This window comes from Leucopleurus acutus (assembly GCF_964270905.1).
Source record: "Leucopleurus acutus genome assembly, chromosome: 11".
Classification (NCBI taxonomy): Eukaryota; Metazoa; Chordata; class Mammalia; order Artiodactyla; family Delphinidae; genus Leucopleurus; species Leucopleurus acutus.
This window is the reverse complement of record NC_139152.1, coordinates 99,865,212-99,888,150: the sequence shown is the minus strand read 5'-3', so window position 1 is coordinate 99,888,150 and position 22,939 is coordinate 99,865,212. Positions and strand designations below refer to the sequence as shown.

At 42.0% G+C, this 22,939-nt stretch overlaps 1 protein-coding gene across 1 annotated transcript in view; it reads right to left on the bottom strand.

Moving 5' to 3' along the window:
• The window catches only part of ATXN10 (ataxin 10), a 153,878-nt gene that overhangs the window by 109,470 nt on the left and 21,469 nt on the right, over nucleotides 1–22,939 (bottom strand). Inside the window, exons 2-5 of the mRNA XM_082850221.1 lie at nucleotides 22,344–22,535; nucleotides 17,213–17,295; nucleotides 6,466–6,562; nucleotides 4,112–4,270 (exon numbers count right to left, since the gene is read on the bottom strand). Of these exons, the coding sequence (XP_082706347.1) occupies nucleotides 4,112–4,270; nucleotides 6,466–6,562; nucleotides 17,213–17,295; nucleotides 22,344–22,535 (531 nt within the window). The remainder of the gene's footprint in view (nucleotides 1–4,111; nucleotides 4,271–6,465; nucleotides 6,563–17,212; nucleotides 17,296–22,343; nucleotides 22,536–22,939) is intronic.

The window sequence follows — 22,939 nt, the reverse complement described above, 5'->3', positions numbered from 1 at the left end:
AAATATTCCTTAATTTAAAAAATATATAGAAAAGACTGCCATCCTAATAGAAAAATGGGTGAAGAAAATGAGAATGTACATAAAAGAAAATGAGACTCCTCAATATATAAAATGATGCTCAACCTCATAACAAGAAAAATACAAAATAAAACTATACAATGATACTATTTTAAACCTTGGCAGAACTGGCAAATCCAAAATTTTGATAGCACACTCTGTTAGCAATGATAAAGGAAACCAGGTACTACTCTCAAAATTTGCCAAGGGAAGTATATACTAGTATAACATCTATGAAGGACAACTTGGAAGTGTCTGTCAAAATTATAAAAGACATTCTCTGCGAGTAACTGCGAATCGTGAATTTATCCTACAATCATACTTGCCCATATGGAGGATGACATACGTGTCAAGAAGGCCGCAGGACAGCTCCACTCAGATGTAGAGAAGGCACCTCAAACTTAACGCAGTCAAAACGAACTCCTGATGTCCCCTAGCCCCACCCCAAACTGTTCCACCCACCTCACTCAAACAAGCCAAAAACCCAGCTCCCACCCTTGCCTTCCTCTCTCCCACCTCACCCCCAAAATCGAATCCATAATAAGCCTCACCAGCTCCGCCTGCAGAGCACACGCAATCTATTCATCTCTCTTCATCCCACTGCGACGACCCTCATCTAAGCCACCCTGGCCTCCTGACAACTACAACTGCCTCCTAACAGGCAGCCCAGCCTCCATTCCTCCCTCTCCCCTCCCCACAGCTCAACCTCAGTCCAGCAATCAGAGGGAGCCTTCGAAACACAGACCAGGGACTTCCCTGGTGGCTCAGTGGTTAAGAATCCGTCTGCCAGCGCAGGGCACGTGGATTCAAGCCCTGGTCAGGGAAGATCCCACATACTGCAGAGCAACTAAGCCCGTGCACCACAACTACCGAGCCTGAGCTCTAGAGCCCGCGAGCCACAACTACTGAAGCCCACGCGCCTACAGCCCGTGCTCCGTAGCAAGAGAAGCCACCGCAATGAGACACCTGCGCACCGCAACAAAGACCCAACGCAGCCAAAAATAAATAAGTATGTATAACTAACTAACTAACTAACTAACTAACACAGACCAGGTCGTTCCATACACTGCTTAAAACTCCCCAATCGCCTCTCATGGCAAAGAGTAAAACGATCGCCTTTTCCTGGTTCACAAAGCCCCACATCACTGGCCTCCAGGTACCCCTTCACCCACTACACTGTCCAAACCCTGGTCTCCCTAGTCCTGCGACAGAGGCCTCTGCCTTGGGGTCTTTGCATCCTGTGTATTCACTGCTGGGACTGTTCTTCCCAATCTGTCTCCACCTTTACCCACAGATCTTCCAATGACTGGCTACCCAGTTCTCGGTTCAAATGTCACCAACTCGGGAAAGGTTTCCTTGACCTCCAAATTTTAAAGTAGCACAAAGTTACTCTGCGTCACCTCACCTCACCAGAGTACTTAATCAAGATTCAGGGGCTTCCCTGGTGGCGCAGTGGTTGAGAGTCCGCCTGCCGATGCAGGGGACACGGGTTCGTGCCCCAGTCCGGGAAGATCCCACGTGCCCCGGAGCGGCTAGGCCCATAAGCCATGGCCCCTGAGCCTGCGCGTCCAGAGCCTGTGCTCCGCAACAGGAGAGGCCACAACAGTGAGAGGCCCGCTTATGGCAAAAAAAGATTCAACGTGGGAATTCCCTGGCGGTCCAGTGGTTAGGACCCCGTGCTTCCACTGCATGCCAGGGGTCCCACATGCCATGGCCCCCCCCCAAAAAAAAAAAAGATCCAACATTGATTCTTGTTTTTTCCACTGTCTGTCTTCTGTACCAATCATGTTTGTATTACTACTAATAAAATACTAGCTAATACTATACAGCGTTTACTATGAGTCAAGTACCATTCTAAGGGACAGCTTAGTACACATTCTGTGTATTTTTCTTCCAATTTATCTGGTATTTGTTATACATTTATTTGGGGTTTTAGGTTCATTATCTGTCTCTCACTAAAACGTAACGTCTTATTAATTTTGAATCTCCAGTGCCATGAACAGTACCTGGTACACTTCAAGAACTCCATCAATAATTACTGAATTAATTAATTAATGTTTGAAGCAAGCATCTGCATGTTTTCTGAATTTCCTAGAAGCCTGCACAAAGCAGGAATAGTTTCTAATCCACGGGTTTTCCAAGATAAAAGCAAATCAGATCCCTCATGAAAAGGGCAATTAGTCTTTGCAGAGAAACCAGAGCCCCTTGTCTTGTGACACGGCGGGCAGTGCTCTCAGCAATGTCTCACGGTGGGCCCTCAATAAGATAGAGCAAAGCCACTTGGGCACTACTCCTCAGTGTAAAGCCAGGCCCCAAACCAGGGAAGTACAGACAGGCAGCTCCCGGATGTGCAGGATCAACCCAGGAAAAACTCTGGGTACCCACAGAGGTGCAGATGGACTATTCATTTTCCAGGTAAATCTCCTAAGCATTCCTTTGCACTTTTGAGTTATTCAGATAAGTACTGATTGGCAATGACGTCAAGCTTGTGCTCACCAGGTAACCAGTCAAATGAGTACTGACTGGCAATGACGTCAAGCTTGTGCTCACCAGGTAACCAGTCAAATGCAAAACCATATGCTTTAAAAGTCACCAGAACTGAATACTGGCTCGTTTGCTTTAACCAAATATAATTAAAAAGGTAAAGTCATCAGAGCAAAGGGCAAGAATGACATCTTAAGGTACTGCCATTCAAGCTCAGACAGGTAGACAGCAAGACAGGCAGTGTCGCTACCCAACAATCCTTGTGCCAAACCAACCATTCCAGTGAGTTTGTAACCATGTCCACATGCCTTTAAAATAACATATGGGACACGAAATTCAGAAGTCTGGAAACTTCTAACCTAAATCAATTCTTTCATTTTAGAAATAAGGAAGAAGAGGCCCACAGAAGTTCAGTGCCTTAGTTAAGGTTCCTCATTCACCTAAAAATCAAAACAAATGCTCAGTTTCCTGACTTCTGTGGTGCCTCTTGGGATGCTCCCCAGGTACTTCTGCTCCGGCAGCCTCTCTGGAAAGAAGTTCGGGTGAACTTAAACCTTGAGCTAGGGTCTGGTTCTTCATGCTGCTTTCAGGTCAAACCAATGAGGAGTAAAACCCATTTATTCTTTCTTTCATTCAACAAATAGTAAACATCTACTAGTGAGTAAAGATAGCAGCATTTTTACTTTGGCACTGTTTAAAGGATAAGAACTGTCTCTCACAGTTTACAATACAGGCAGAAAAAAAGCGTTCTGACTGGACATCCATACAGACAACTGGAATTCTTTGCTACACCACCTTATGGCATAACATTGAGTGTATAATCCTGGTGGCAAATAATATTAGATACACAAGGCAATGATGATGGAATGCCAGTGACAAGGGAGATTTTTTTCTTGCAACTCAAAAATGGTCATTTAAATGGCTGTCAATTATGCATGAGTTTTTATATGTTAGTTGCTGGGACTGTTTTTCTAAATATAATATACTTTCCATTCCAGGGGCTGCACGAAGTTACAAGCAAATTCTCAACTTTCACTCAGAATTCATTGTGTTGACTTTCTTACCCTATATCTGCTCAAGGGAAGAACCAAAGATAAAGACCTTTATAACAAGAAGAGTCTCAATCACGTTTAATATTTTCTAAGCTATAAACTTTAAATTTGTAATTAAATTCTTTTGCAGAATTACTATTTCTGTAAATGCAGAAATTTTGTGGTAATATTTTATGAGGGAGGTGGGGTCCCACTAATCAGAAACATAAAATGCCACAAAGACATTTAGGGCCTGTAAGTAATACTCCAGCTTTATGGAAAATAGAACAAATTATCTTGGGAGAGGATCAAAAATATACTCCATCCAAAGCAGAAGTCAGAATAGAAAGGACATCAGAGAAGCACATATTTATTTACAAACAAGAAAGGCTAGAAACAGGATCTTTTCCTAGTTTTTCAACATATGTTAAGCTTAAACTTACTGTTCAATTGTTATAATTCAAACTTTTACTTAAAACCTCTACCAGGAAAGTGATGTCAGGATGTTTAAGCAGCCACATTTCTAACAAGATACTCACGGCCATTCCGATTCAGGCTGCTTCTGGTGAGCTTCTATGACATCAATCGCAATATTGAGGTTTTCTTCCAGCTCCTTCATTCTTTCAGAATTAAGGGATGTGAACAAAATCATTGATGAGTAGGCAACAATTTTTTTGTCTGGATGATTTAAGCAAGACCTTCCAAATAAAGAAATCAGGGTGTTAGCCCAACTTAGCAGCATGATAAAACATGATTATAACTCATAAATAGTAATAATCCCATTAACAAGTTCAGTATATACGATATTTTTAAGGATTTAATGAAGAATTACAACACTTTTAAACAAGTACATAATTTATGGCAAAAACAGCAAATTGAAAATTAGTCACGACACAGAGAACCCCATACAAAAGCGGCAGTTCACTTATGAGTCAGAGGCAGAAAGCAAATAGCATCTGATTAAAGAAAAAGGTAAAATGATTACATTTATAAAGCATTAAAATGTTCATTCTTGTTAGAAAAAAATCAAAAGGCATAAGATGATACTTCAATGACTACAGACATTTCTTTAACAGTTTGAGGGACAGAATGTTTAAGGGAAAGATGATATATTGGCAAGAAATAAAATTTGGAGTCAAAAGCCTCCGTATAACTCCCGGTTCACCCACCTATCAGCTATGTGATCTTAGAAAGGTCACTAATTTATCAATTTTCAATTATATTATGGGTTATGCACTATGGCAGGATTTTCTTTCTTTCATTTAAACTTCCTAATACTCTTCTGGAGGAGGTTTTATCCTTTATTACAGATGAAGAATGTGTTGACTTTACTTGCCCAAAGGCACAAAGCCAGTACCTGCCAAAGCTGAATTCAAATTTGGTTGTATCTGTCTCACAAACACATATAGAGTGAAGTCACATAACCTCTTTCGGTGTGTTTCCTGACATAAAAGTGGAATATAATAACGAGACCTCCTTGGCCTGTCTCAGAGGGCTTCCGTGAGGATCAGATTGGATAACGAATGTAAAACCACCACGTAATTGCCAAGTAAACGCCTCTGACGGCCTTCTTCGGGGCCTCTCCTCTGTGTCCCTATGACACCTGGATTCACCTGTGTTATTAATACATCAGTTCTTACACTACAACATGCTTATAGCACGGGCTTTGGGGGAGTGGTGAATATATCTAAGTTACCCTTATTCTACTCCTCTAGCTCAGAACCTGGCAGAGATGAGGTATTCAAAATGTTTGAAAGGAATGAATTCTCAAAAATAAGTAATTTTTATTTCTACAGCTTGAATTCCACAATTCTTTCCTTCCAACCTAAGCTCAATTATTATTAACCGTAAAGATTTTATGCCTTCAACTCTAATTATCTGCAGGAATTTGAGAACCGGTTACAGGCTCAGTGAGCTAGGGATAACATTAGCGTTTATCTGATCCTTACACCATACAGATGAGCCCAGAAAACCTATACAACCAGGGAAGGCAGCACAGAACTTAGGCAGCTGGTATTTAAAGAGCGTAGGCTTCGGATCCAGAGGGCAGCATGGGGTTCCGGTTCCAGCTACGCCATTTACCAGTGATAAGTGTCAGTTCCCTCATTTGTCCAAATGGGGACAGTACCACTTGCCCCACAGGGCAAAGGGTAAAGGACGGGAAATATACAGAAAAGACCCAGCTCTGGACATTCAAACGACAGCTGCTCTGCTGCTTATATTGTTGCCACCACCAAAGTTACCCCATTGGTTGGCAACAGAACCTGGATTAGAAGCCAGGCCTCCTGCCCCAGGATGGGGCCTTTCCTATTACCTATCCTTCCTCCATCACCTGCTCACCTTTCATCTCCATGCTCCATTTCTTATGAACACAGCTGGTCAAAACACAGTAGCAAATCACCAGGGAAAGTACACCATAAATCAATCTATATAAACAGATTGGTTATCCACATCTTATACTTCTCCATACCTACCAAAACATATAGCATTGTGCCGAGCATATAAGGAATGCTCAATTAATAAACACATGATTAATTCATTGCCCATACTTCAATATTTTATGGCTTTTTTCTTATAAAAAATGTGTCCTTAACAGCATTCCTTACTTTAACCAAAACTTTTATTTACTTAAAGTAAAAACTGACATACAATGAAGGGCATAAACCTTACGTGTATAGCCCAATGAGATGTGTATATACCTACGTGACCACCACGCAGATCAAGATACAGAAGCCTACCTCGTGCCCTCTCCCAGCCAGTACTAAACCCGCCACTACCCACCAAGAGCACCTGCTGTCCTGAGTTCTGTTACCAAAGGTTAGTTTCTCCTGTTTGGGAATTGATAGAACCACAATCTTTTCAGAAGTCAGAAAAACTCTATCAATATACTCACAAAAAGAGTTCTGGGAAAGCATGCATCCAAACAATAGACTGGGAATCTTCATTCCGTGAGGCAATATTGCCTAAAAACTGCAGACCACAGCGAAAAGCTGAGGATTTATAAAGGCAAAAAAGATACATGATTAAAAGAATTTTTCAAAACACCAAATAAATACATCTTAGTTAGAAATACTCCACGTTATTAAACAGGAAGTTTGTTTGCTTCTTTTAACTATAAAAGTCTCTCACCACAATGAAACTTTGGGTATGACGTTAATATTAAAATGCCTTACCAAAACAATGTACTTATACAAAATTAATTAACTTCTTTAAAACATTGTAATTGTAGACACAAATATACCTGTAATCACATTAAATATCATTGGAATATGTGTTCCAATTGAAAGACAGTTGCTCTTAGACTGGATCTTTTAAAATCTAACAACAGACAATTTAAAACAAGACATGTAAAATATAAGGCTATCGAAGCATTGAAAGTTAAAGAATGGTGAAAAGATATACGAGGCAAATACCAGCCTACAAAGGGAGTCATACAACCACTTAAAACCAGACATAATAAACTTTAAGGCAAAAAGTATTATTGGAAATTTTTTTAAAGTCATTTCAGAATTACTTAATTCACAGAAAGGTATAATTTAAAATTGGAATCACCTAATAACATGGTCTCAAATATATATTAAAGAAAAACTGACAAAAGTATAGAGGGAAGAGAAAAACCCACAATTAAATTCGGCAATAATAATATACCTTTCCAGTAAATTATAAAATAAGCAGACAAAACAATCAGCATATTTAGAAGATTTAAATAAGATTTAATAACAACCTAGTGGACACATTTAGACTATTTCACCAAATAAAACCGCAGAATACTGGACAAAATCCAGAATGCTGACAACAAATGCAGGTGAGGATGCAGAGCAACAGGAACTCTCATCCATTGCAGGTGGGAACGCAGAATGGTGCAGCCACTTTGGGAGACAGTTTGGTGGTTCTTACAAAACTAAACATACTCTTAGCATACAATCCAACAATCACATTCCTTGGTATTTATCCAAAGTAACTGAAAACTTATGCCCACACAAAACCCTGCACATGAATGTTTATAGCAGCTTTATTCATAACTGCCAAAACTTGGAAGCAACCAAGATGTCCTTCATTAGATGCATAAACTGTGGTCCGTCCAGACAGTGGAATATTACTCAGCACTAAAAAGAAATGAGTCATCAAGCCATGAAAAGGAACATTAAATGCGTATTACCAAATGAAAAGCCAATCTGAAAAGGCTACAAACTGTATGACTCCAACTCTATGACATTCTGGAAAAGGCAAAACTATGGAGGCAGTAAAAAGATTGGTGGTTGTCAGGGGCTGGGGCACAGGAGGCGGTGTGAACAGGTGGAGCACAGAGGATTTTTAGGGCAGTGAAACTTCTCTGTATGATATTACAGTGATGGATACATGTCCTTGTACATTTGTCCAAATCTCCACAGAATATATATATATATATGTATGTATGTATTGGGTTGGCCAAAAAGTGCCTTCGGTTTTTAAGTAAATATAAAAGACACATGTTTCATTTTCACCAAGAATTTTATTGAACATATTCACCCTTTTGTTCCACTACCTTCTGCCATTTTTCAGGCAACTTCATAATTCCATCTTCCCAAAACTTTAGTTTTTTGAGCAAAGAACTGTTCCAGGTGCCTTTTACAGTCTTCCAGGGAATTGAAATTTTTTCCTTTAAGAGAAGTTTGTAAAGACCTAATTTAAGTGGAAATCTGAAGGTGCAATGTCTGGTGAATACGGCAGATGAATCAGAACTTCCCAGCCAAGCTGTAACAGTTTTTCCTGATCATCAAAGAAATGTGCGGTCTTGCATTAACCTGATGGAAGATTATGCATTTTCTGTTGACTAATTCCAGATACTTTTTGTTGAGTGCTGCTTTCAGTTGGTCTAATTGGGAGCAGTACTTGTTGGAATTAATCATTTGGTTTTCCACAAGGAGCTTATAATAGAGGACTCCCTTCCGATGCCACCATATACACATCACCTTCTTTGGATGAAGAGCAGCCTTTGGTGTGGTTGGTGGTGGTTCATTTCGCTTGCCCCACGATCTCTTCCGTTCCACATTATTGTACAGTATCCACTTTTCATCGCCCATCACAATTTGTTTTAAAAATGGAACGTTTGAACATCCCTGGTGGTCCAGTGGTTAAGACTCCACGCTTCCAATGCAGATGACACAGGTTCGATCTCTGGTTGGGAAAGTTCTGCGTGCCACACAATGTGGCAAAAAAACCTGAAACATTTTCATTATGTTTAAGTAGAGAATTGCATGAGGAAATATGGTCAAGAAGGTTTTTTCCCCACTTAAACTTATGTGGAACCCAAACATCAAAGCAATTAACATAACCAAGCTGGTGCAAGTGATTTTCATTGCTTGACTTGGATGTTCTGAGTATGTCGGCTATCTCCCGCATGGTATAACGTTCACTGCTCTCGATTAATGTCTCGATTTGATCGCTATCAACTTCAACTGGTTTACCCGACTGTGGAACATCGTCCAGCGAGAAATCTCCAGCATGAAACTTCGTAAACCACTTCTGACACATTTGATCAGTCAAAGCACCTTCTCCATACATTGCACAAAATCTTCTTTTGCGTTTTGGTTGCGTTTTTACCTTTCTTGAAAGAATAAAGCATAATATGCCAAAAATGTTGCTTTTTTTCTTCCATCTTCGATAATAAAACACAAAAATTCACCAATTTTGATAAGACTTTTTTTAAATGCATGCTGATATGACAGCTGTCACCTACAATTTAACAAAATTGTTTTGAATGAAGTTAAAGACAACTGCGTGCCACTACCGCCACTGTACGGAAGAAACTGAAGAAACCTTTTGGCCCACCCAATATATACATACATACATACATACACACACACATATATATATACACACACACACACACACACACACACACACACACACACACACACACACAAAAGAAAAAGCACTCAAACCCACGGGAAAACCACAAGATTGTACTACACAACCACCGCACTGGCAAAAATTAGAAAATAACAAAGTGTTTGTGAGAATGTAATGCATTAGGAACTAAAGGTTCTCTCAAGTTCTTTGCATCTGTGAACAGACCGCATTTAAATTACTCTTGACTGAGCACCGGTTATCAATCACTGCTTCTTAGCTTCGCTGCCTGCTCTGCAAACATAAAGGTGGGCCTTTGAAGGTCTCCTTTGTCAGCTGGCACGTACAGCCTCGTGGGTAGAGGCGCTGGAGGGGCACTGGAGGGCTGGAGGGAGCGGAGTTTTTCTCTTCCTGGTTCTGGGTAGTCCTCTGGCCATGCTTCTCCTGTTTCTCTGGCGTTCATCTCCTGCAGCTTCTCCAGTGAGGAGCTCTCGCACAGCAGGACCAACCAGCAGTGTCCAGGAGCTAGGAACTTCCTCAGGATGCTTCGAAGCCAGTTTCAAGTCATGGAAGATTTCTGTGGACGACTCCCCCCTGCACCCCAGAGGGTGGATTTCCATCAAGTTCCACCAACACCACCCCTCGGCGACTTCACCACCACCCAGTGAGCCACAGCCGTGCCCTCTCCAAGCAGGCCTGCATCTCAGGCCTAGGGGGAGGGGAGCCTCTTCCCTGGACACTCATCTTAGCCCTGGGGGCACTGGCTGCTCCTTATATCTGCAATTCCTGTGTTCTTTGGCATTCTCTTTACTTCTTACTAGTCAATCCCCTGTTATTTCAAGCCTTTGTTATAGTTAGTAATTCTTTATTTAAAATTTTCCCTGTTCAAATTGCAGTGCGGTTTGTGTCTCCTGGTTGTACCCGAGCTGGCAGAGCAGATGGAGAGAAGGAAGGGAGGGAGGGAGGAAGGGAGAGAGGGAAGTTGTGAGGAAGGGAAAGAGGGCCCCAGGGGAAGCGAGAGAAGATGGCATCAAGCACAAGCCTTAGAAAACAAGAACAGTTCAATCAGTCGGGACCAAGTCAGACAGACAGAAACCAAACTGTTCTTTAACAAAGAAAATTTAATATATGGAATTGGTTCAACTTAAAAGGCAACACTGAGGTAACACAGAGATTAAGGCTACAGGAAACCACCACCTACCACCCTTCAAACTGGAGGCACAAAGGGAAGAGGGTAAGGTTGTGAGAACCCAGAAGCCTGGAGGGGCTCTACAGAGCTGGAACCTGGGCCTCTGTGGAAGGGGCTGCCCAGGCTACCGCTGGCACCTCTGGCGCGTGGAAGAAGGGCCCAGGCCAGCTAACAGTGGTGTCTCTAGGAAATACTAGGAGGCTTTCCGAGTGGGAAGGAAGCTGGAATGGGAACCATCCAGGGGAGACCCGAGTAGGGGGCAAGTCACCCTTTCCCCCCCGCCTCCTGGTCCCCACTAGATCCTTCATTGGCTAAACCTCACTGAAAGCGGAGGAGAAATGTGTTTCTGGACGCCCAGCCCCTGCACCACGAAACAGAGCACAGAGGGCTAAGCTCAAAGCCGAGTAACAACAGCCCCGTAACCAGAACGACACCCAACATTAGACAATCACTAACGCGACATGTATGGTTCCAAGTGCTTTATTTTATACAAGTTCTTATTTAATTGTCACAGTAGACAGATATCTTTATCACGTCACCCAAGTCAGCAGCAGGAGAGGGCCCCAGACCCCACACACCAAGAGAAGAGTGCGACCAGTAAGCCAGTTCTCACGGGTATGCGATGCTGGTAAGTAAATACTTAAAATACTTGTGCACTTTGCAGTGAACAGACGCTACCGAGAGTCCCTGCACGCCCACCCCTGGCCCAGCCCCCTCCTCAGGTCACACAACTAAAAGCCAGCGCCCGACAAGCCTCAGTCCCAGCCCTCCGTGCCAGGCCCCAGCTACCCCTGCCTGGCACCCACGCTGAGGGATCAGCGCCTGCACCCGACTGTTCGCTGTTTTCAAAGTGGTTACTTTGGGGCCAGGACAGTGCATACAGAGTAGCATGTGATGAGACCCTGAGTGGAGAGAGAGCGAGTCACTTCTGAGGAACAAAAGACCAGCATGAATAAAGCATCAAGAACCAAGGAATAAGGTAACAATAAGTGATAACTAGCATGTGCTGAGTGTTCACTAGGTGCTAGACAGACACTGTGTTCTAACTGTAAGATGTCATCTAACCCCCGCGACAGCCGTATGGGGTCAGGGTTAATATTATCCCCCTCTTGCAAAGAGTAACCAAAGCTCAGAAGGTCAGGTAACTGGCCTGGGGCATGAAGCCTGCAAGTGGCAGAAGCAAGACAGGCAAAAACAAGCAGTGGCTCTCCCTCAGCAACAGGAATCAGCTCATCAAGGAAAGGAGCCACAGGAGAGTCTGAGATGAAATGAAAGATCCTGCTCTATTAACGGAAATCCCGGCCAGGCAGCAACCAGGAGATGTTTTTAAGGGCAAGAGGACTTCCAAAGACCTTCAACCTCCTAGATCCCTGCTTTGCTAGGAGGGAGGGATGGGCCTACTGACCCAGGCCCGGAGCTCGGGTCCTCTGTCCTCAGACTTTTCCGGAACCCAGGCCTTCCCTTCAAAGCCTGTCGCTGCTGCTCCAATAGCTCAAAGGCAGAGCAGCTGTAAAGATGAAAAAGGTTGAGGCGTGTAATGTGCCTGTGCTATTCACTTATTCATAGTAACTCGACAACTGGCTGCTCAAAGAAGAGTTGCGAAATTGTGGCCAAAAAGCAAAACACTGAGATAAAAAACTCTGAAGACAAAATGCTGAACCAAGAACCTCAAAACTGAATTCACATTATAATCTAAACTAAAGCAGGATACAAACTGCAATACACATTCATAGCCATACACACAAATACTGAAGGATGACTAGAAAAAAGTCAAGTGTTTGCCTAATGTAGCCGGCATATACAATGATTATTTTTCTTTTCATTTTTAAAAATCACTCTATAATGAAATTATATAAAATGTTCATAATAAAAAATAATACCTTCATTTTCATCTTAAGTCGTAGTGTAAAATGACATTTCTATTTCTGCTGAGTATTTTAGAGTATTAACACGGAAATCCTTGTAAGATTTAATTTAACACACAAAAAAAGCCAACAATATAAGTCGGTCTGAAAGCCAAACAACCCAACAATTCATCAGGCAACTAAAAATTAGCACTCTGAATCAGAACATAATTCTGGGAAGGAAAAGGTTTAAAGACGTCCTAGAAACAAGAAAAGAAAACTCCAGACAAAGTACAAATGACAGTTTACTTTTACCAAACAGCTTATCAAGTGATCTTTATGTAAATACTGCAAATGTTACAAAGCCCCTCAAAAAGCCCAACATTATTTTTACAGATTAGAAAAGAACAAAGGCCAAAAACAACACCAATAACTCAATTAAAATAACTCATGCTTATGTTTACATATAATTTGATGAGCATAATATATTCGTCACACCACTGCAATTATTCTCTGAAAATAATACTCTAAATATTATTTTGACAACGTAATTATAGTTCTTACCTCAAGAGCGGTAACAAAAAACTGGCACAGATACCCTGCTAAAAATCTACAAAGAGTAAGGTCCTCACAGAGAAAGTCAAAAGATAGTACAGGCACTGTATCAAGGAACAAGAACGCTTTTGAAAAGATTTGTTATTAGGTTTGAACTAACATACTATAAAATTTGTTTAAACTTCATTGTTGAAACAAAGTTGCATTCTTGAATTCCAAATAAAATTCAGTAATATCACTGGCTGCCTTTTTCAAGAAGGTAGTGAGAAGTATCACTTCCACTTTCCCTTCTTGCCTCAGTAATGTTCTTCCAACTCTGTCAACAGACGCAAGCCATCTACTTGAAACTGATACAATTGAAAAAGAAGACCCAGATAAATGGAGAGATGTTCCCTATTCATGGACCCGAAGACTCAATATCATTAAGATGGCAGTTCTCCCCAAGTGGATCTTCAGATTCAACATAATTCCTAGTATCCACAATACATAAATAACTCTCACAACTTGACAACAAAATTTAAAAGCCCAATTAAAAACTGGGCAAAGGGGGGGCTTTCCTGGTGGCACAGTGGTTGAGAGTCCGCCTGCCGATGCAGGGGACACGGGTTCGTGCCCCGGTCCGGGAAGATCCCACACGCCGCGGAGCGGCTGGGCCCGTAAGCCATGGCCGCTGAGCCTGCGTACCGCCAAAAAAAAAAAAAAAAAAAAAAAAACTGGGCAAAGGGCACTTCCCCGGCAGTCCAGTAGTTAAGACTCCACACTTCCAATGCAGGAGGTGCGGGTTCGATCCCTGGTCAGGGAGCTAAGATCCCACATGCCTCACGGCCAAAAAACCAAAACACAAAACAGAAGCAATATTGTAACAAATTCAATAAAGACTTTAAAAATGGTCCACGTCAAAATAATCTTAAAAAAAAAAAAAAACTGGGCAAAGGACTTCAATAGCCATTTCCCCAAAGAAGATTTACAAATAACCAAAAGGCACATGAGAAGATGTTCAACATCATTCGTCATTAGGGAAATGCAAATCAAAACCACGATGAGATACCACTTCACACCCACCAGGATAACTATACTCCAAAAAAAGGAAAACAAATGTCAGCAAGGACGTGGAGAAACTGGAACCTTGTACACTGTTGGTGAAAATATAAAACAGCTGCTATGGAAAAGTCTGGCAGTTTCTTAAAAATTTAAATATAAAATTGACACACCAATTCCACTCCTAGGTATACACGCAAAAGAACTGAAAACAGGTCCTCAAATAAATATATGTACACACATGTTCAGAGCAGCACTATTCTAACAGCCAAACAGTGGCACAAGAGCCACATGGTGGAAACAACCCAAATGCCCATCAATGAATGAACGGATACACAAAACATGTATTCTATGCATACAATGGAATATTATTCAGTTACAAAAAGAAATGAAGCACTGATACATATACAATGTGCATGAACCTCAAAAAACATTATGCTAACTGAAAGAAGTCAGACAAAAAAGGTCACAAAATTCTATGATTCCATTTATATGAAAAATCCAGAACAGGCAATCCATAGAGACAGAATGCAGAATGGTGGATGCCAGGGGCTCAGGGAACTGGGAAATGGAAAGCAACTGCTCAGTGGGTACAGGGTTTCCTTTTGGGGTGATGAGAATGTTTCCAGTTAGACAGAGGTGGTGGCTGTGCAATACTGTGAGTGCACTAAATGCTACTCGATGTTCACTTTAAAGTGGTTAATTTTATGTGATGTGAATCTCGTAACAATAAAAAATGTACTAACTGATATAACTGCAACTACATAAATTGTGAACAACTCTTAATATACCTAACATAAAACAGGGCTATGAAGATCTACGCCCTCTGACTGGTCGATATCAATGAACAGCCAAGCCGCCAACCAAACAACTGATTTATTCATCAATGGCAAACCAGTTCATGAAAAGTTTCAGAAATGTGCTCCTTTGGTTTTTTTGCTAGATCATCTATTCACTTCAGTGAAGAGAAAATTAATCCTGAGAAGAAAGGATGAAATAATCTTTCATCACATTTTGTAAACACCAAGTAACCAATCTTCTGTAGCAGCTGTGGGATAAAGACAAGGGATACTGGACCGAGGGGGACACAGAGTCAAGGGAAGACACTTTTAAGTGGAAAACAGGAGAGCATATTATACACTGGTGAAATGACAGAGTAAAGAGGGGAAAGGGATGATGCCGGAGAGAAAGGGGACACTTTCAGGGGAAGAGTTTCTGAGTGGGCGAGTGGGGATGGGATTCTATGCACAGGTGGAGGAGGGCTGGCTCCGCTCTGACAGTTATTTACTCACAGCGTTTGTGCAGTGCTTCCTCTGGTGTCTTATTTAGGAATCCACCATTACCAGAGAAACCTACTCCTGCCCACCCTAGTTCCTCAGCTCTGTCAGTGACACACTACCCACCACATCGGTGTTTTTTCCAGCAATTATAAAACGTAGTACATTCTGAACTCTCTTTCTGAATTATCATACCACAGTCAGACTTCAAAAATAACTGCTTCTCCATACAAGAGAGTGAAATCTGTATTTTACTGCTGGTTTTTAAACCCCCAATTTGAGCACTGAGGCTTCTGTTTTATCACAAAATGGAGCTACAAGAATACTTTTAAATATACAACATTTTAAAACACTTTACAACCTAATGCTACACCCTACCAAATTGAGAATACTAAAGAAATTATTGCTGTTCCAAAAAACTTAGAGCCAACACTTTGTGTGCCAATTCTTAGATAATTTAATTAGTTCAAAAAATAATTACAATGTCCCAGAGGAAGAATCCTAAATCAAATAGAAAGACACAGGAATTTTAACAAATGAGTTTTAAATGAAAACACTAAGAAATCACAGAGTAGAATGAGAACTAAACTAAGCTGGGTGGTACCTCTGACAGTTCAGTTAGCCTGTTTCACTGTGGGCCTCGGTCTCTATGCCTCTGAAGAAAGACGATCAGCTCAAATTCTCTCTCTACCTTCTGAAAGCAGCCTCCCCACTAACATTCAGATAAGCATGCTTCACTTTATACAGTAAGTATAGGCATTAAGAATTGTATATAAATCAACATTTTAAATACAGCTGGAGAGCTCTCATTTCAAGTAACTATTCATTGAATTAGCACTAAAAAAAATTTTTTTAACCTCCAATCTAGTACATTTTATAAGCTGGATATTTACATTGAGATGTTCTATTAAATGACTTAGGTTTACCCACAAGTATTTCAATTCCTTGGATAAAGAGATCACCTGTTAAAATTCTATGTTTTTATTTTTAAATATAATGGTATGATAATAACCTCTGTCCAAAGAAGTGTTGATGCAAGTAGTTCAAGAACCAAAAACATTCCAAAAAGCCTGGAAAAGCTTCCTGGTCTTCAAATTAAGGAGCTTGGTTTTTCTCTTAATCCCATACCAACAGCTATTAACACTCAGAGCTAACTTCCCTCTGTGTCATGCTGTACATTTGCCTTATTTAATATACTTAATACAAGGCTCCCCTCACTGGAACGTACACATCTGAGGACAGAGATTTTTGACTGCTTTGGTCCCTGTTCAGCTCACATGCAACACCGAGAATAGGGCCTGCCACATCGACACATATTAAAAGACACAGCAACACTTTGCTAGGGCTGCCATAACGAAGTACCACAGACTGGGTGCCTTAAACAAGAAAAATGTGTTTTCTGTTTTGAAGCTAGAAGTCTGAGGTCAAGGCGTCAGCAGGACTGACTGCTTCTGAGGCCTCCCTCCTTGGTTTGCAGGTGGTCATCTTCTCCCTGTGTCTTCACATGGTTGTCCCTCTGCACCTGTGTCCTCATCTCTTCTTATAAGGACACCAGTGACACTCGATTAGGGTCTACCCGTATGACCTCATTTTACCTTAATTATCTCTTTAAAGGCCCTGTCTCCAAATATAATCACATTCTGAAGTATACTAGGGGTTAGGACTTCAACATATGAATTGGGGGAGGCGGGGTGGGTGGAACACACACAATTTAGCCCACAACAGAGGGAGAAAATTGGAAGTCACTACAACTTTCTTCTATGATGATTCTTTAATATCACTAATGAAGTTTCTCTGTATCATGAAATACAGAACCATCTGCTTTAATGAATGATGTAATACTCAGAGTACTGGTATTTAAATCCTTTTCAAAGATATAAGTAATCCATGAATCATACTGCAAATTACCTGTCAACAGGGATTCCTGTTCCACTCGAAGTTCACGAAAAAGAAGAATCAAATCAACAGCAACACCAATTGTATCCAAGTTCCTGTATAAGGTTTTTAAAAAGGACAGTTAGACACACTCTTTTTCTTAAACAGTTAGACACACTCTTTTTCTTAAACCTGCACTTCAAATTATGATCCACAATGAATGCGGAGACTACCGGTTAACAGTTCCTGTAGTGGGCAGAATAATGGCCCTCCAAGGTATCCACATCTTAATACCCAAAACCTGTGAATATGTTACCTTACATGGCAAAGGGGACTTTTACAGTCGTGAATAAATTAAGGACCTTGAGATGAAAGGACTATCCTGGATTATTAACCAGGCGGGCCCAATGTGTCACACGGGTCCTTATAAGAGGAATACTAGAGGGTCAGGGAGGGCAGCCATGAGCCAAGGAGTGCAGGCAGCCTCTACAAGCTGGAAAAGGCAAGGAAAATGATTCTCCCCTAGAGCCTCCAAAAGGGGTTCAGCCATGTTGGCCCACTGTGGACTTCTGAATTTCAGAACTGTAAGATAATAAATGTGTTATTTTAAGCCACTACGTTTTTAGTAATTTGTCAAGTAGCAACAGGACACTACTGTGGGTAGGAGAAATGGGGTGCTGCTGTAACACACAGATACATGGACGTGGCTCTGGGATCTGGCAATGGGCAGAGGCTGGAAGAATTTTGAGAAGCATGACAGAAAAGGCCTAGATGCCTTGAATAGAAACGTGGACACTGAAGGCACTGCTCGTGAGATCTCAGAAGAAAATGAGGAACTCGTTACTGGAGACTGGACGGAAGAATCCTTTTTCTCTAGCGGCAGAAGCTTAGCAGAACGATGAATCTGGATATTTAGCTGAGCAGATTTCCAAGCAACACGTTGAAGGCGTGGCCTGACTTCCTCTTGGTGTGTATGGTAAAATGCGAGAAGCGAGAGACAGAGGAGACTAAAAGGGAACCAGGTATGATTTGGGAAATTCTCAGTCTATCCGTATTGCAAAAGACGCTAAAACTAGACTATTCACTGTGAGGAAACTGTGCTCTGGAGAGAAAGCCAAGGATGTGGCTGGATGACCTTTTGCTAATGTCTTGGAAGAACCAAAAGGTTGGTGTTCAGTTACACAGAGGGCTCTTTAAAGAGACTAGGAGTGTTACTCATTCCCCTCAGTGATCTCAGCAGAAATCAGGAATAGAGGTGGGGTTATCTAAGAAAGCTCTATGGCAGACCCTAGATTGCTTAATGGTATATAACTCCCCGTGACATACATGTGAGACCCACAAGGTTTTTGAGAATGTTATACCAGTAGAAACTCTGCCAACCTGGATGAAATGCACAGAGAAAGGATGAAATGAAAGAAGGCTGTTAAACTCCCAAAATCCCACAGGCAGGAAAGAGGCTGATAAAGTTACTCAGCTGAAAACATGTATGACTCTTACCCTTTGAGAAAAAGGAAGGATGACTCTGAGGGTAGGACTAAGGGCAGAGCCCCAAGCCACAGAGGATCATTCCCAGGCCTCAAAACCTGAGTTTGCCCAACTGGATTCTGAAATTGCTTGGGACCAGTGACTCCCTTTTACCTCAATTTCCTCCTCTTTTAGAGGGTAATGTCTAAAGCTGTTACCCTAGGCCTGTCGTACCACTGTATTTTGGGAGCAGACAACGTCGTGTCTAGTCTCACATGTCCAAAGATAAAGAGGAATTTTGCTTCAGGATGAATCACATCCAGAGTCTCACCCAGATGTAATTTAGGTGCTAAGATTTGGGACTTTTTAGCTAATGAGACTTAGATGAGACTTGGGGCTTGAGTTGATGCTGAATGGGTCGAGAATGTGGGGGACCTTGAGACGAGATGAATGTATTTTGCAAATAGGACAGACGTGAATCTTTAGGGGCCAAAGGGTAGACTGCGCTAGGCAAAATAATGGCCCCCTAAAGATGTCCACATACTAAACTCTGGGAACTGAATATATTACCTTACATGGCAAAGAGATGTGATGTAATCAATTTATATTTGATCCAGTTTCTGGCACAGAGCTCCTAAAACCCTTGGAAGTTCCTGTGTGAGAGGAAGGCCTTTTGTTATTCGTAACAAGCCCCTTTCAACCATACCTGAGCTTATGCTAAAGAGGGGACTCTTCCTGGGCCTGCAGGATGGGAGGTGGCTGCCAGAGGGACCAGCCCTAAGATCAGACAGCTGGAACCTTCAACCCCAACCTCCTACCTCTGAGGAAGGGAAGGCAGCTCAATCACCATGGCCGGTGATTTAATCAACCACACCTATGTGATGGAACTTCCACAAAAAGTCCGAAACAATGAGTTTGGAAAGCTTCTGACTGGGCTGATGAGCACATCAAAGTGCTCAGAAGATGGCATGCCTGGAGAGGGCGCAGAAGCCCCATCCTATGCATCTCTTCCAGGTGGCTGTCCCTCTACAGTACACTAGGAACAGAATGTAAAGTGCTACCTTGAGTTCTGTGAGTCGTTCTACTGAATTATCAAACCTGAGGGGTGTCCTGGGAACCCCTGAATTTGTAGTCAGCTGGGCAGAAATGTAGCCTGGGTACCCCATTTGCAGCTGGCATCCAAGGTGGGGCAGTCTTGTGGGACTGAGTCATGAAGTTACGGGATCTGAAGCCACTAACTTGAGGTAGTTAGTGTCGGAATGGAACTGAATTGTTGGACTGCTGGCTGTTTTTGGAGAATAAGAACTGGTCAGAAAATACCACAAGAGACTTTCTAGGAGTGATTAAATTAATGGTTTGAAGATGGGAAGATTATCCTGAATCACCTGGGTGGGCCTCATGTAACCATAATGGTCCTTATCAGAGGGATGCCATATGGTCAGAGTCAGAAAGAGACTGGAAGAGGTTACAGTGTTGCTCTGAGGTAAAGGAATGCAGGCAGCCTCAGGAAGCTAGAAAAGCCAAAGGAATCAATTCTCTGCTAGAGACTCCAGAAGGAACCAGCCCTGCTGACACTACCTTTAGGTCAGGAAAACTGATTTTGGACTTCTGACCTCCAGAACTGTCAGATAGTAAATCTCTGTTATTTTAAGCTACTGAATTTGCAGTACTTTGTTACAGCAGCAAAGGAAACTCATACAGCTCCCTACCTTCTTCACTTCTTCTCAACATAAATCAGAATTATACCAAGACATTCACTGCTAAAGAAGAGGGTCAGGGTCGGTGTGCACAAGGCTAGAGTCCTCTCTCCCCTCCCCAAGGCCAGGTGGGCAGACAGCCATTGCTCTTTTCCTCTTTATCCGAACACAAGACTGGTGGGAAAAGGGGCTCAGCACCTGCCTCCGAAAAGAAGATGCTGTTCCACCTCTGTTCCTCCTCTTGCCTCTACATATACGAATGGCTGCCAGGCACCTGGGCCCACTGCCTGCTTCTGTAAGGCCAGATTTGGTGGGGGGAGAAAAATGTAACTTCATGACAAGAAAAGTCTATGAAATTCAAAGTTCCGTGTTCACAAATGAGGTTTTACTGGAACACGGCATGTGCGTTTGTTCACGTACCACATATGGCTCCCTTCTACTACAATGGGAGAAGTGAGCCCCTCCGACAGAGATCACAAAGCCTGAACTATTTATCTGGCTCTCTGCAGTAAAAGTATAGCGACCCCAGCAACAGGGATTGTATTTACATGCAGAGCTAACTGCTTTCAACAGTCTTCTTTGAGTCCTTCCTGAAATTCCACATGACTCAGACTGTTTGCTTTGCTGTATCATACCCCATGTTCCATACATCCTTGGCAAAAAATAATTCCAGTCCATACAAAGTGCAATGTTCAGACAAAAGATGTAAAAAGGTCTAGGCCTTAATAGCATCCTACTTTTTAATTAACTCTTTAATAACTGAAAACATCAGAAAAATACATACTGGTTGAGATCTGAATCTTGACAGGCTCGGGAATATCAGCTTTAGTTAAGGTTGACCTCAAAGTCCCTACCAGAATCTTTGTTGTCTTTCTGACTACAAAAATGTTTTTCCCAGGAGCTGATGCCCTGAATGGTTAGAATTTCCATTCTAGGGCTCTCCTTTCCCTCTCCCGTCACACTAGAGGGCCTCCCTGCCTGGAAAGGGACAAAATAATCTAGCCTCTGGCCTGCTGCTTCTAGCTGCTTCTAGTTATACTTTTTCAATGTTAACTATTACTACCAAGATCATTACTGTTTCTATCCATTTATCTGTATAGGGACGCCATGTTCAATTTTGTGCTGAAGTTAAACAACTCTCTCTTTTGATTCCCTCTCCTTTGATCTAAAAAAACCTCATTAATCATATCAAAGCCTCAGGTATAGACCGTCTAGGCAGCACAGGGAGTCTCTCCATCAGCTTCTGGGCCAGCCCGACTTCACTCATCATGGCAGTAACAGGGAGCCCGGGGGCTCTGTCTACATTCAAGTCCAGGAAATAAAAGTGAGCATGCTTTGTGGCTTCTAACTTCATCTCAAGTAAAAATTGTTAATAAAAAGCAGATTGCATAAAATCAAAGAGGAAGGGTGCTCAGTTCTGGGAGGAGAGTGTAACATGTAGAAGAACAAGAGCAGGACAGGGCAATTCTCTTGCTCATCTTGGTAACCACATTTTAGTTGTATATTATAAATTAGGTGGCAGCAGCTGGCAACTTTACACAATCTTAAGGAACGCTTAAGATAAACCGTCTTAGAAATTCACATCGTGCTCCCTGTTTGAAGTAAACACAAGGGCAACTAATTAAAACACCTACAACTAAGAAAAGTGAAGTCCAGAACTGCAAATGTATTTAGGCAGGCAGAATCTAGAATCAAAGAATCAAAATTAAGTTCAAATCATTGTGTTATGTAAAAAACCAAATCCCTCAAAACATCATAAATACAAGTGAGAAACCTGAATGACCCCTAACGTTACACATGTTGTCCCATGACATACTCACCAGGAGTCTCCCACAGCAAGTCCTGCAGAGCACCTGTCCCCGGAGACGGAGAGTCTCCTAATAAACACAGGTGACTGCGATGCCAAAACCATCTCTAACAGGTAGGCCAACATGACAGAAGCAGCATGCACACACACAAAGAGATATTATCAAAGGCATATATGTAACTACAAAGAATAGTACCTGATTGAATTTTGGTTCACAGAACACTCAATACAAGCATTCCGGAGACACCGGAAGCACTCCGTTATCAACTGCAGACTGGAAGCCAGATGTTCCGCTTGGGATGGGTCTCTGCAGGCCAGCTCAACGGCATGAGAAGATTTCTTTAAGATATCCAGGACTCTTTGGAAAATAGTCCTGGGTGCTGTTTCTCTGAAAAAGGATAAAATTGTTACAAACCAGAAAAAAAAGAAAAAGACATTTCCAAATGTCCTTTTCAGAACACTGCTGGTACTTAATTTTGTGGGGAGGCAAGCTAGGCCTATCTGTTCCAGCTCCTTAGTTTACGACACAAAAGAGCTATGTACACTGAGCACTTCGCCAAGGCACTGCTCTTATCAACCTGTCCCTGTATTATCTCATTTAATCTTTGCATTAACCTTATGAAGCCAATACTGTCCTCTCCATTTTAAAGACAAGACACCTGACACAGAAGAGTCTATGTAACTTGCCCACATCCCTCAGCTAATAACTTTTGGAGCCACAATTCCAACTGAAACAGTCGGATTTCCACCCCCACAACAACCCGAACCCCCGTTTAAGGTGACTGTTTATGG